General features: G+C 43.9%; 1 protein-coding gene across 7 annotated transcripts in view; it reads left to right on the forward strand.

The window, feature by feature from the left end:
- The window catches only part of LOC140729370 (disks large homolog 4), a 731,896-nt gene that overhangs the window by 184,582 nt on the left and 533,016 nt on the right, over positions 1-14,298 (forward strand). Inside the window, exon 1 of one of the 7 annotated variants that reach the window (XM_073049037.1) lies at positions 932-1,298. The exons of 5 other annotated variants lie outside the window; for them this stretch is intronic. In XM_073049037.1, the coding sequence (XP_072905138.1) occupies positions 1,182-1,298 (117 nt within the window). In that variant the 5' untranslated portion in view covers positions 932-1,181. Of the gene's footprint in view, positions 1-931; positions 1,299-14,298 lie in introns of those variants that run through there. One more of the 7 variants, XM_073049038.1, reaches the window with a different exon arrangement.

Raw genomic sequence — 14,298 nt, forward strand, 5'->3', positions numbered from 1 at the left:
CTAATAGGAGGGGCAAACTTTTACTTTTTTTTGGAGGAAAGTATCGGGGGGAGTTGTCAGAGGTACCGTAGTTTATTTTTTTGTACAAACAGTAAACACGAGATTCTGCAGATGCTGGAAATCAAGAGTATCACACACAGAATGCTGGAGGAAGTCAGCAGGTCAGGCAGCATCTATGGAGAGAAATAAATACTCATAGTTTCAAGCAAAGACCCTTTGTGTGTATTGTCCTTTATGAACGTCCTGATGAAAGCTCTCGGCCAGAAACGTCAACTGTTTATTCCTTGCCAGAGAAGCTGCCTGACCTGGTGGGTGCGTGGAATGTGGTGGAGGTAGATACATTAGGGGCATTTAAGAGTTTCTGAGATAGGCACTTGGATAATCGAAAAATTGAGGGCTTCATGTGAGGGAAGAGTTAGATTGATCTTGGAGTAGGTAAAATGGTTGGCACAACATTTTGGGCCGAAGGGCCTGTATTGTTGTATTCATCGTCAGTACTATCTCCACCAGCCCTGGTCCTGAGGGGAAGCAGCAATCGACGACCAATGAGGTGCAGCTCTGTGCTGGCACGGGGCCTCAGACTGTGCTGAGGGCGGGGAAATGCAGAGGGAACACAGCGGATGGTGGGCAGTCTGATTAGACTGATGGACGGTAGAGATTCCGTGGCTTATCTCCCTGCACTGACAGATTCTCTATTAATCACAGTCGATATAGTTGAATCCACTGCTGTGTTACCCGATGCTGTTCCCCAGCTGCTGAAGGTGGTGAGAGCAGAGCTCTGCTTCCACGTCGTCAGCGAGCACTGCCCCCTCCCTCCAGTTCCCCGCCTCCCCCACCTCCTCCTCCTCCTCCCCCTCATCCATTCTGCCGTTTGGTAAATCCTCCTTTAACTCAGAAAGCTGATTGGCTAGGAATTCCCTGGACTTGCAGGCATGGTGTGTAACTGAGCGAACGAGAGAGAGAAAGAGAGAGGACACAGTGATGGAATACTGAGCGAACGAGAGAGAGAGGAAACAGTGATTTCAGGAGAGAGGGAGGTACAGCTGGCTGGACAGACAAAAGGAAATGAGATGAAAGCTATATTTACAGAGAGGACACACTGAGCATTGTACGGCAGCCCCAGGTTCTGTCTTTCCGTCAGCCCCAAGCTCTGGGATAACACTTATTTTATTTTCTTTTGGATGGGGCTCCGTATAATGTCACCGCCAATTAAAGAGCTGGCCTGTTTCTCCCCTGTACTGTGTCAGTGCAAGGTGGTGTGTACCAACAAGACTCTGTCTCTCATGTTTGGCTGTAAGGTGAGTGAAATCCTCTCTTGCAAATCTTGGACTCACCATCTGATCGATGTGATTATATCATTTTTTTTGAGAAGGTATTTTTAATCTGCATTAGCTCTGTTCTTTATGGATTCATACCTGCCCCTGCAAAGTCCCTTGGTTTCAGCTGGTGTATCACTTAGCAGGCAATTTGGTCCTTGAAGAAAACTTGTTTTATTTTATTTTTGGTAGATAGGCAAGCTACCTCAGTTGGTCAGATAGCCAGCTGGACAAACTGTGTGTGCTGGGCCGCCAGCTACAGCTGGAAGTCTCCCTGCTTCACTCATCCCCAAAGCTTGTTTAGGAGACAGGTCCCTGTGAGGCTCCAGGCTTCTCAGTCCATTCAGGCCTGTCTGCAACAGGCCTAGCACCAGAGATCCCAGGGGCCTACCACCCTACATGTGACCTGGAGCACATCTCCACCCCACTGTCCACTCTGTACAGCACCTGTCCTGTCGCCTCCCAATAGCCAGTTGCAGGCCTGAAGTTCTAACAGTGTGTGGGTGGCCCAGTCTGAGTGTGCTGCCTGCCCGGGGCTGGTGCATGTAGGCTTTTCAAATTATGTCCCGTCTGTAGAAACTCTTGGTGAGGTCTCCCTTTGAGATGTTCCTTGAACAGAAATTAGAAAGCCCTCAGTGTGTATCATTCTGTTTTAATTCTTTCATGGGATATGTGTGTCAGTGACGAGGTCATTATTGTTCTTCGTCTTTCTCCCCTTGAACTACTGTAGACCTGCTGGTGGGGTAATCCCACAGTTGTGTTGGGGAAGGGAATGTCCTGGTTTAGACCCAAGGCAGTAAAGGACTGATGCTGTTCCAAGTCTGAATGGTGTGGGGTCCTGCAGGTGGTGGTGTTTTCATATACCTGCTTTTCTTGCCCTGTTTTGTAGTGTCATGGGTTTGGGAGGGGCTGTCAGAGTAGCCTTAATGAGGAACTGCAGACAGCTTGTAGACAGTGCACACTGCTGACACTGCTTGCCAGCCATGGATGGTGGAAGGGGTACCAGTGAAGAGGAGAAGCAAGAGACTGCAGATTCTAGAATCTGAAGCAACACACAAAGTTTTGGAGGAACTCAGTGGGTCAGGCAGCAGCTACAGAGGGAATTGGGAAGTCAATGTTTCAGGTTGAAACCCTTCATCTGAACTGAAAGAGAGAGGGAAGATAGCCAGTATGAAAATATGAAAAGATCCAGAGATCCATCTAGGTTGTGTGCAAGTTGATAGCGTGCTTAAGAAATCGTATGGTGTGTTCTCTTTGGAGTGAAAGAGGTGACTTGATAGAGATGATAAGAGGCATAGATCGGGTGGACAGTCAGAGACTTTCAGGGCAGAAATGGCTAATACCAGGAAGCATAATTTTAAGGTGATTGGTGAGGGGGGGAGCCAGTGTCAGAGGTAAAGATTTTTACAATGTGTGGTGAGTTTATTGAACACCCTGTTAGGAATGTTGATAGAGATATTAGGGACATATAGGGGACTTTTATTTAGTTACTTGGATTACAGAAAAATGGAGGGATTTGTAGGAGGGAAGGGCTGAAGGGCCTGTACAGTGCTGTAATGTCCTGTGTTCAATGTTCTAATAGTTGGCAGATGGATCCGCATGAGGAGAGCTGACAGGCAGATGGAGGAGGAAGGACGGAAATAATGGCAGAGGCTGGGAGGTGACAAAGGCCTGATAGGAAAGGAAGGTGGAGTATGGAATTGAGGGGAGCAGCTGAGGGGTGGGCAGAGGGGAACAGTGTGTGGCTTGTGGGCAGATGGAGTGGGTGGAGGAGGAGAAAAAGACAATCATGGAGGTAAGGATGAGCGTAGGAGGAACTGGATAGATCAGGAGGGGACAGATGGAAGAATTCAATGTTTGTGCCACTGGGCTGTAGACTACACTGACAGAATATGGGGTTCTGTCTCTCTGGTTTGCATTTGTTCTCTTCCTGAGGGCAGAGAGGGAATGGGGAAGAGAATTAAAATGGCTGGCCACTGATCCTGGCAGAAAGAGTGTAGGTGCTTGGCAGAGAAGTCACTCTGTTTGTTTTCACCAGTGCAGCGGAGGCCATATCAGGAGCATCAGAAAAAGTTTTTAAAAAAAAACGCCAGATGATTTGCATGTGATTAGAAGAGGCCCAAATGACAGGAAGGAAGGTGTAGGGACAGGTGTTAATCCTCTTATGGTCTGGGGAGGGTGAGAAATTGCCTGAGAAGATTGAGTGAACCAGGGATTTACAGAGAGAGTGATTGATGTGTTCAGAAAGGGATGGTGAGGGGAGGGGGCGATGTGGCTGGTATAACGCTTGAGCTGAGAGTTTGCTTTCCCCTGGTTGGTGATGGATTTGACTCAGTAACAGTAAGATTCAATAACTCCTGAGAGCTGTGGGAGCTGCACTAATCCAGGCAATTGGGAGAGTAGTCTTTCAAACTCCTGATTTATGTAGATGGTAGAAACACCTGGGGAATTGGGTGGCGAGTCACTGCAGGTTTCTGGCCTCTGACCTCTTATAGCAGACATAGCTGGCCCAGTTGTATTTCTGGTGAACACAGAGGCTGGTTTTATGTATGACTTGGATCTGGCAAAGACTTCATTCAATCAAAATTTTTGCTTTCCTTCTAAGTAAAAGAAGCTTGAAAAAGTATTCTTCCCCAAAGGAGCATGGGGGACTAGTGTGGAGGTGATTTTTGCTGAGGGTCTGTCCTGACCTATATCGATCCTATGTGGTATGTAAGATGGGTCTCTCTAGACTCCTTGTCAGGGGTTAGAGTTAGAGTGGATCGGGAGCTGCCTCACTGTATCGGTGGGCAGCTTCCAGGCAGGTGGAGATGAGGACTAGGAATGCTGAAGCCAAAATGGAGCATCAATTGTCGCTGGCTTTGATTTCAGGAATGCAACCCAGGTCAAGGACTCTGACCGACGAGAGTTCATGGGGACCAAACTGGGAAAACACGAGGTTTCTTTCAGTTTTAGAGACGTCACAATTGGAAAGCGTTTTCTCAGAGGTTGAGAGTCTATCTAGGAATGGACCATAAGGCACAGGAGCGGAATTAGGGCATCTGGCCCATTGAGTCTGCTCTGTCATTCCATCATGGCGGATTTATTTTCCATCTCCTGCCTTCACTCACCTCAGCTCTGAACTGATTCCACAGTGTACAGACTCACTCTCAAGGACTTTACAACTCGGGTTCTCAGTATTATTTATTTTCTTAAATGCACAATTGGTATACTTTTGCATATTGGTTGTTTGTCAAAGTGATCTTTGTCACTTATCACTTAAAGATAAGTGAACTATCTTTGTTCACTTACAATTTTTCTTAAATTCCATTGTACGTATTTCTTTATTGTAAATGAGCACACACCAGGAACTGCTGTGTTCTTGGAGAAACATAGTTCCAGGACAATATCCTATACGCCATTATTCTTCAAGCCATGCCACTTAGAGACTTGTGCTAATATTATTTTTGTGACTGTATCTTCTATCATTGCTATATGCCCTGTATGTGACTGTATGTAATGTGTTTTGCACCTTGGCCCTGGAGGAACAGTGTTTTGGTTAGCTGTATACATGAATATGTTTGAATGTCCATTAAAACTGAATTTGAACTTCAACTTAAATGCCCTACATGAAAATGAATCTCAAGGTCGTATATGGTGATATATATTTGATAATAATTTTACTTTGACTTTCTCCCTGTAACCTTTAACACTCTTATGAATTATGTGCCTGTCAACCTCCGCTTTAAATATACCCAGTGACTTGACATCCCTTTGGCTGAAGAAATTCGTCCTTATCTCTGTTCTAAAGGGATGCCCTTTTATTCTGAAACTGTGCTGTCTGGTCCAAGACTCCCCCACTATAGGAAATATCTTCTCCGTATCCACTTTATCTAGACCTTTCAATGTTCATGGTCTCAATGAGATTCCCACTCATTCTTCTAAATTCTTGTGAGTACAGGCCCAATGCCATCAAACACTCCTCACATGTTAACCTTTTAACTCATGAGACCATTCTTGTGATCCTCCTCTGGACCCTCTCCAATGCCGGCACTTCTTTTCCTAGATAGGAGATGCAGAACTTTCACAATACTCCAAATGCCGTCTGACAAATGCCTTATAAACCTTTTATTAACCAACTGATATTACTCACTTCACTCCCTGCTATTTATCAGTCTATGAATCTGAACTTATTGTAGAGGAATATCTGGTCTGAGGAATCATAAAATGGGGAACATCAGAGCAACCCTATATATATTATAAAAGGGTTATTTTGTACACTGCTCCTTAGGAGCCTTGAACAGTGATTTGTTATACTACTGTACCATGATGTAGTTCCAAAATAAAATATAAACTTCAAAATAACTATTTAGCCTTCCAGTGAGAAAGTTGGAAGTTTGAATCCACATATCAGGTCCTAACCCGGACCTCGTACTCCCAGAGCAGCACCGTACAGTCTCATCTTTCAGCTGAGATACTAATTTCATGAGTGAACTCACAAAACCCCTCAGCCAGTAACCAATATTTATGTATGTTTCAACATCACTGAAACAGATGGTTTGATGATAATTGCCATTGGTGGGATCCTGTTAACCGTATTTCCCACACCACAGCAGTGAACACGCTTCAGGAGAGAATACTTATTTGGCTGCAGAGTGTTTTGGAATATCCTGAAATAGAGCTTAATGTGGGAAAGTGTGAGGTCATGCATTTTGGTAAGAGGAATCTAAAGGCAGACTTATCTGAATGGAGAAAGAGGAAAGAACTGAGGGATCCAGATGATCTAGTGTGGGAATCACAAAAAATGTAGCAGTCAAGTGGTCAGGAAGACAAATGATACATTGCACCAGGGTTAGAGTTCAGAAATATCAGCATTTGTTACGTTGGCACAGGGCAGGGTACAGCCACACCAGGTGGATAGTTTTGGATATACTTGTATTGGAGGCCATCCAAAAGTGATGCTCTAAACTACTTCATGGAACGGTAAGGTTGTCCTATCACAAGCACCTAAAGAAAGTAGATCTATGTTCGGTGGATTTTAGATGAATGGCGAGTGACCTTATTGAAACATAAGATCCCAAGGGGTTGTGACAGGGTAGAAGTTGAGATGTGGGGTATTTCAAATGAGGGGCGTGGTTACAAGATTAGGGAAGTTCATTTAAAATGGAGGTGTGTAAGAGCTTGTTTTCACAGTGTATGTGAATTCAGGAGGGCTGTGGAGAGTGGATCATTATTTGAAGAGGAGTTAGATAACTTTGTGGAATATCCTGAAACTGAGAGCTAATTAGTACCAACAGCAAAGAAGAGATGTGCCTGAGCAGATCAGCCATGATCATGAATGTCAGGGCAGGTCTGAGGAGCTGAGTGGCCACTGCCGCCTTCTGCTTAAGAAAGGCACTGAATCTTTTCTTTTAAAACCGAAGATCGCTACATGGCCCATCTGCTTATCAGAACTGTTCTGTGGGAATTATCCAATGCCAAGTCCTGGTCCAATTTTGCTGAAGACTGTTGGCTCTTTAATCCCTGCTTCAGCATTCCCAATTGCAAGGCCGTTATTTGTAACCACAATTTCCATTTATACAGCACATTTAATGTAGCTAAACATCACAAACTGCCCCAGGGAGCAATTATCAAATGAAAGTTGATGCCAAGATGAATAAAGAGATCTCAGGGCACTTGACCAGAAGCTCGGTCGTAGGGAGATTGTTTAAAGAGCAACTTAGTGGAGTGGGGAGGAGTGAAGAGGTTTGGGGAGGGAATCCCAGACTCAAGGTGCTGGAAGGCGAAGAAATGGCCACAATGGTTGAAGTTATTGAAATGGAGAATGATGAAAATATTGTAGTTTGAGTGCAGAAATGCCAGAGTTTTGGGGGAATTGCAGGAGAACAGAGAGAGAGAGAGAGAGAGGGGAAAAGGAAGGGAGAAAATATGAGAATTTCAAAATTTGGGTTAGACTATTGTGTTAGTGTTGAAAGGGATGGGGAGTAGTTTTGTTATTGACTTGCCTTATGAGATCTCCACCCCTCTGCAGATGTTTCCTGAGGAAGGCAGCATTTGTTGGTTCATTCGTCATGATGAAAGGTGATCGACTCAATTTCCCTCTTTATGGATGTTTCCTGACCTGCTGAGTATTTCCAACACTTACTGAATTTCTTTCAGATTTCCAGCATCTGCAGACTTTTGATTTCCTCAGAGATACCTTCACTGTGATTCACAAGATCCTGAAGTTAGGAGAAGACTAGATTGAATAATCAGAGGCTTTTTCTGCTTTGTCACTGACTGTCTGAAATATTTTCTTTCTAACCACCCCACCCAATCACTCAGGATTAATTATGAATGAGTGGCTCTTATAACCATATAACATATAACAATTACAGCATGGAAACAGGCCATCTCGGCCCTTCTAGTCCGTGCTGAACGCTTACTCTCACCTAGTCCCACCTACCTGCACTCAGCCCATAACCCCCCATTCCTTTCCTGTCCATATAACTATCCAATTTTACTTTAAATGACAAAATCAAATCTGCCTCTACCACTTCTACTGGAAGCTCGTTCCACACAGCTACCACTCTCTGAGTAAAGAAGTTCCCCCTCGTATTACCCCTAAACTTTTGCCCCTTAACTCTCAATTCATGTCCCCTTGTTTGAATCTCCCCTACTCTCAATGGAAAAAGCCTATCCAAGTCAACTCTATCTATTCCCCTCATAATTTTAAATACCTCTATCAAGTCCCCCCTCAACCTCCTACACTCCAAAGAATAAAGACCTAACTTGTTCAACCTTTCTCTGTAACTTAGGTGCTGAAACCCAGGTAACATTCTAGTAAATCTCCTCTGTACTCTCTCTCCCTCTTGTAGTGACTTTCCTTATGGAACGTGGGTGTCAAATGCAAGAATTGAGAAATGTGAACAGGAGTTGTCTTGTTACCCCTAGTAGTCTGTTCTAAGATCATGATTGATCCATTTTGGCTTCAGTCCCACTTTACTACCTATTCCTCATACCCTTTGACTTCTCTATAGCTCATTAATCTGTCTCTGTCAGTCATAGTCATACAGCATAGAAACAGGCCCTTCAATCCACCTGGTCCATGCCAACCAACATTCCCATCAAAGCAAATCCCATTGCTGGAATTTGGCCCCTATTCCATTAAACCTTGTATTCATGTATCTGTTCAAGTACCTTTTAAATGTTGTTAACATACCTGCCTCAACCACTTCCTCTGGCTGTTATTTTGTATACTGACCACACTCTTGGTGGGGGGAAGAGATCAAAGTCAAAGTAATTTTTTATTAAAGTGCATATATGTCACCATATACTACTGTGAGATACAGTTTCTTGCAGGCATTTAAAAGTTCCACCTCAGGTTCCTATTAACTTTATCTCACCTTTAACCTGTGTCTTCTAGTCCTTGATTTCCCAGTCCTGGGAAAAAGACTGTGCACATTCACTCTGTCTGAACTATATTCAATAATCCAATCTCCACAGTTTTCTGGAGTGGAGAAATGTGCATGGCCTCACTGGTGAAGAAAATTCATTTTAAATGTATGAAGTCTTGTACTGAAACTGTACCTCTAGTACTAACCCCCACCCCTCCCCCATGAAAGGAAACTTCTTGTCAAGTGTCCTATAAGTCTTGCTTCTCAGTGAGATTTTATGTCATTTGATATGAGTATGGATCCAATTTGCTTAACCTCCCCTCATAAGCTGTCTCCAAGCCAAGAATCCTTCTAGTGAACGTCAAAACATAAAGCAGTACAGCCCCATGGACCACAATGTTGTGCCAACCTACTCTAAAATCAATCCAACCCTGGTCTACCTCAAAGCCCTCCATTTTTAATCAATTGCGTACTTATCTAAGAGTTTCATTAACATCTAATGGATCTGCCTCTACCATAGCCCCGGCAACATATTCCACACACCCACCATTCCTGTGGTAAAAAGTTTACCTCTGACATCCCCATACCGTCTTCCAATCAGCTAAAAATAATGCTCTCTCGTATTGGCCACTTCTGCTCTGGGGGAAAATGTCTCTGGCTATCCACTCAATCTATGCCTCTTGTACGTATCTAACAAGTTACCTCTCATCCTCCTTCACCCTCAAATAGAAGAACTGGAGCTCACTCAACCTCTCAGTATGCCACCCCACTTCAACACTTTGGAAGGTTTGATCATCTGGCTGTATTTCTGCTCCCTTTGTATGGGCAGAGACTAATGACCACAGCACCAGTGAGGAGAGGTATGGTCAAGAGGGGCAGAGGAGTGCTTATAGGACTGCTTTGAGTTGGCGAACTGGGCAATATTCAGGGATTCATCTTTGAATCTGAATGAATATACCACAGACGTCACCAACTTCATTGAGACCTGTGTGGATGAGTGTGTGTCTTCAAGAACATACCATATATACCCAAACCAAAAGATGTGGATGAACACCAGGAGGTTCGTAATTTGCTGAGGGCTATATCTGTGGCATTCAATACTAGTAATCTAGAACTCTACAAGGTCTAGGTATGACCTAAGGAAGGCTATTTTAAGAGCAGTAAAACAATTTTGATGGTGGTTAGAGAATTAATCAGATGCATGTCAGCTCTGGCAGGGGTTGCATTTCCTACAAAGCAAATGGTTGAGATGTTTCACTGCCAGATGAGCTCAATACCTTTTATGCAGCCTTTGAAAGGGAGAATCAAACTACACCCGTGAGAATCCCTGCAGAATTTGGTGTGTCTGTGATCTCTGTCTCAGAGGCCAACAGTGAACCCTCACAAGGCTTCAGGTCCTGATGGTGTAACTAGTAGGGCACTGCAAACCTGTGCCAACCACTCACAGGAGTATTCAAGGACATTTTGAATCTCTCACAGCTGCAGTCAGAAGTACCCTCCTGCTTCAAAAGAGTACCCTCCTGCTTCAATGTAAAGTACAATCATACCAGTGCCCAAAAAGAGCAGGGTGAGCTGTCTCAGTAACTGTTGTCCAGCGGCACTCTCATCTATAGTGATTAAATTCTTTAAGAAGTTGGTTATGGCTAGAATCAACTCCTTCCTTAAGAGGGACCTGGACCCACTACAATTTGCCTATCTACAGTGGATTCAGTCTCACTGGATCTCCATTTGACCTTGGATCACCTGAACAAAGTTCAAAATAAATTTATAATCTAAATCCATACAAGTCCATGTATACAGCCTGTAATTCACCTTTTTGTTGGCATTCACAGTAAATACAAGAAACACAATAAAAGCAATGAAACACCACACCCAATATTACAGATAACAACAAATGTGCAAAGGACAACAAACTGCAAATACAAAATGAGAAAAGAAAATAGTAATAAAAATAATAATAAGTAAATAAACTATAAATATTACATGAGAACATGAGTTGTAGGGTCCTTGGAAGTGAGTGCAAAGGTTGTGGGAATAATTCAGTGATGGGTGAGTAAAGCATCCGCTCTGGCTCAAGAGCCTGATGGTTGAGGGGTGAGAATTGTTCCTGAACACGGTTGTGAGTTCCAAAGCTCCTGTGCCACCTTCCTGATGGCAGCAGTGAGAAGAGAGCATGACTTAGATGGTGGGCGTCCTGGATGATGGATGCTGTTTTCTTGCAAAAGCACTCTTGTGTAGATGTGCTCAATGGTGGGGAGGGCTTTACCCACTACTTATCCACTACTTTTTGTAGGGTTTCCGTTCAAAGGCTTTGGTGTTTCCTTACAAGTCTGTGATGCAAAATGTCCACCACAGATCTATAGAGGTTTGTTTGTCAACGTTTTGGATGACATTCCAAATATTTGCAAAATTCTAAGAAAATAGAGGTGCAGCCATACTTTCTTCATAGTGGCACTTGTGTGCTGGACCCAGGACATATCCTCTGTATTGATATCACCAAGGAATTTAAAGTTGCTGATCCTCTTCTCTGATGCCCCAATGCCTCTAGTTTCCTCCTTCTGAGGTCAATAATCAATCCTTGGTCTTGCTGACTTTGAGTGTGAGGTTATTGTTGTGACACCCCTAAGCCAGATTTTCAGTCTCCCTCTTATATGCTAATTTGTCACCACCTTTGATTCTGCCAATGACAATGGTGTCAGCAAACTTAAATATGGCATTACACAATAGTAATACCGACATCAGGCTGATTATTAGTTAAAGCTCAATGTAAAGTACAATCGTATCCTCATTGCTTGTCAACAAGCTCCAAACCTGGGCCTCTGTACCTCCTACTGACTTCTTCACCAGCAGGTCGGCAATAGCATCTCCTCCTTGCTGACATTCAACACTGGTGCACCTCAAGGATGCATGCTTAGCCCACTCCTCTACTCTTTCTACACCCACAACTGTGTGGCTAGGTACAGCTCAAATGCCATCTATAAATTTGCCAATGACATAACTATTATTGGCAGAATTTCAAACAGTGATGAGACATGGAGGAGCGAGATAGATCAGCTGGTTGAGTGGTGACGCAAAAGCAATCCCGTACTCAACGTCAGTAAGACCATGAAATTTATTGTGGACTTCAGGACCGGGAAGTCAAGGAAACACAGTCCTCATTGAGGGGTCAGCAGTGGAAAGGGCAAACAATTTAAAATTTATGGGTGTCAACACTTCTGAAGATCTATCCTGGGCCCAACATATTCATACAATTACAAAGAAGGCAGAACAGCAGCTATCTTTCATTAGGAGTTTGAGGAGACTTGGTATGTCAGCAGAGGCTCTCGTAAATTTCTACAGATGTACCATCGATAGCATTCTAATTCACCATCTGGTATGGAGGGGCCTTGCTGGGATCCATAAAATAGTAAGTTGTAAACTCACCCAACTCCATCATGTGCACTAGTCTTCCCAGCTTCTGCGGCCTTCTAGCTATCCTCCTTCCCCACCCCTGCACCTTTTTATTTTGGCATCTTTGCCCTTTTTTAGTCTTGCTGAAGGGTCTCAGCCCAAAACATCAACTGTTTATTTATTCACTTCCACTGATGCTTCCTGACCTGCTGAGTTCCTCCAGCGTTTTGTGGGTATGGCCCTTTTCTCTCTGAACACCAGAACACATTAGTCACATAACATTGCAATAACACTCCATATTTAATCTACAAAGTTTTTCCTACATGCTTGCCCTATCTATAAGCCCCAGCAGAATCCTTGTACTCTCTTCACAAATTGTTGTCCTGCCAGTCTCTGTATCATCAGCCAAGCTGTCCATAGTACACTCAAGTACCCTCATTTAATTCATCGAAGTATGAGAAATACTCAGCAAGTCAGGAAGCATCTGTGGAGAAAGTAAATAGAACTAACATTTCGGGTTGATCAGACCTAATAAACCAACATGAGTTCTAAGTCAGTGGTAAGATATGTGTCGGAATCTGTGATGAATGTGATAACAAGACACCTAGAAAATCTCATTAAACTGAATGCTGGGATTCTCTTGGCCCCTGGCTCAGGGCTCCAGAACTAGGGGTCGCAGCCTTGGGATCTAAGAGAGGGACTGAGGACAGACCCAAGGAAGAATTTCTTCTTTCCTAGGGCAGTGAGCTTGTGGAACTTCCTGTGGCTTGCTGTTTTCTGTCATGTTGCATTCTGTGTTGTTCTGCTGAATGTGATGGGCATACTAAGTTGGCACTGGAATGAGGGGTGACACTTCCAGGCTGCCCCAGCACATCCTTGAGTGCATTGGTTGCTAACGCAAGTGGCACATTTCACTGTATGTTTCGATGTACATGTGATAAATAAATCAGCGTCTGAATTAGTGAAGGCCAAAGTGATGACTCTGTTTAAGGAAGTAGGTTTATTGAATCAGGGAGTCATACAGCAAGGAGGAAGGTCCTTTGACACACTGATCCATTCTGACTAAGCCACACTTCTAAGCCAGTCCCATTTGTCTGTATTTGGCCCATATCTCTCTAAGCCTTTCCTGTCCATGTAGCTGTCTTGTGTCTTCTAAGCATTGTTAATGTAACCCCCCCCCCAATCATTTCAATTGGCAACTCTACATAATTCAGTCCAACAAGTCCCAGCAACATCCTTGTAAGTATTCTCCACACTCCTAGCCGAATAGCATCTTTCCTATAGCAAGCCAACCAGTATCAATGCAATAATTTCAAACACTGATGAACTGGGTAACACACATAATGCTGAAGGAACTCAGCAAGTCAGGCAGCATCTAACATCAACGTTTTGGTCAGAAACCCTTCATCAGGTCTGGAAGGTAAGAGGGAGGAAGCCAAAATAAGAAGGTGAGGGTTGGGGGAGTGTATGAGTTGATGGGAGACTAGACGAGGAGGAGTGGGGATGAAGTAAGAACCTGGAATGTGATAGGTTGAAGAGGTAAAGGCTGAAGAAGGAATATGGTAGGAGAGGACAATGGGCCATGGGAGAAAGGGAAGGAGAAGGGTGGGCAGATGAGGAGAAAAGAAATGAGAGGCGAGCCAGAACGGGGAATGGAAAAAGAGAGCAGCTAGAGGGGGTGGAAATTACCAGGTCAGAGAAATCGATGTTCATAGTCAAGTTGGAGGCTACCCAGATGGAATATCAAGTCTTGCTACTCCAATCTGAAAGTGACCTCATTGTGGCAGCAATAGTCCAAATGTGGCCTAGCTAACATTTTGCACAATTGCAGCTTAATTTCCCAACTCCTATCGTTAGTCCAATGAAGGCTGGTGTGCCAAATGCCTTCTACCTGTGCTACCGCTCTTGGGGAAATATGTACTTGTACTCCTAATTCCCTCTGCCCTATGACACTCCCCAGGGTACTACTGATCACTATGAAAGTCCTACCCTCATCTGACTTCCAGGTTGCAACATCTCTAGACCAGGGAAGCATCAGGGGGATCGGGAAATAAAAAAAACCAGGAATAAAATAGGTGATCAGTCACGATCATGTTAAATGGTGGAGCAAACTTGAAGGCTCCCATTTTCAATTGTTCTAAGTAGTTATTGCTTCTCATTACTATCATCAGAGCAGAGGTACAGGAGCCTGAAGACCCGCACTCAATGTTTTAAGAACAGCTTCTTCTCTGCCATCA

Source organism: Hemitrygon akajei, chromosome 6, assembly GCF_048418815.1.
Source record: "Hemitrygon akajei chromosome 6, sHemAka1.3, whole genome shotgun sequence".
Taxonomy (NCBI): Eukaryota; Metazoa; Chordata; class Chondrichthyes; order Myliobatiformes; family Dasyatidae; genus Hemitrygon; species Hemitrygon akajei.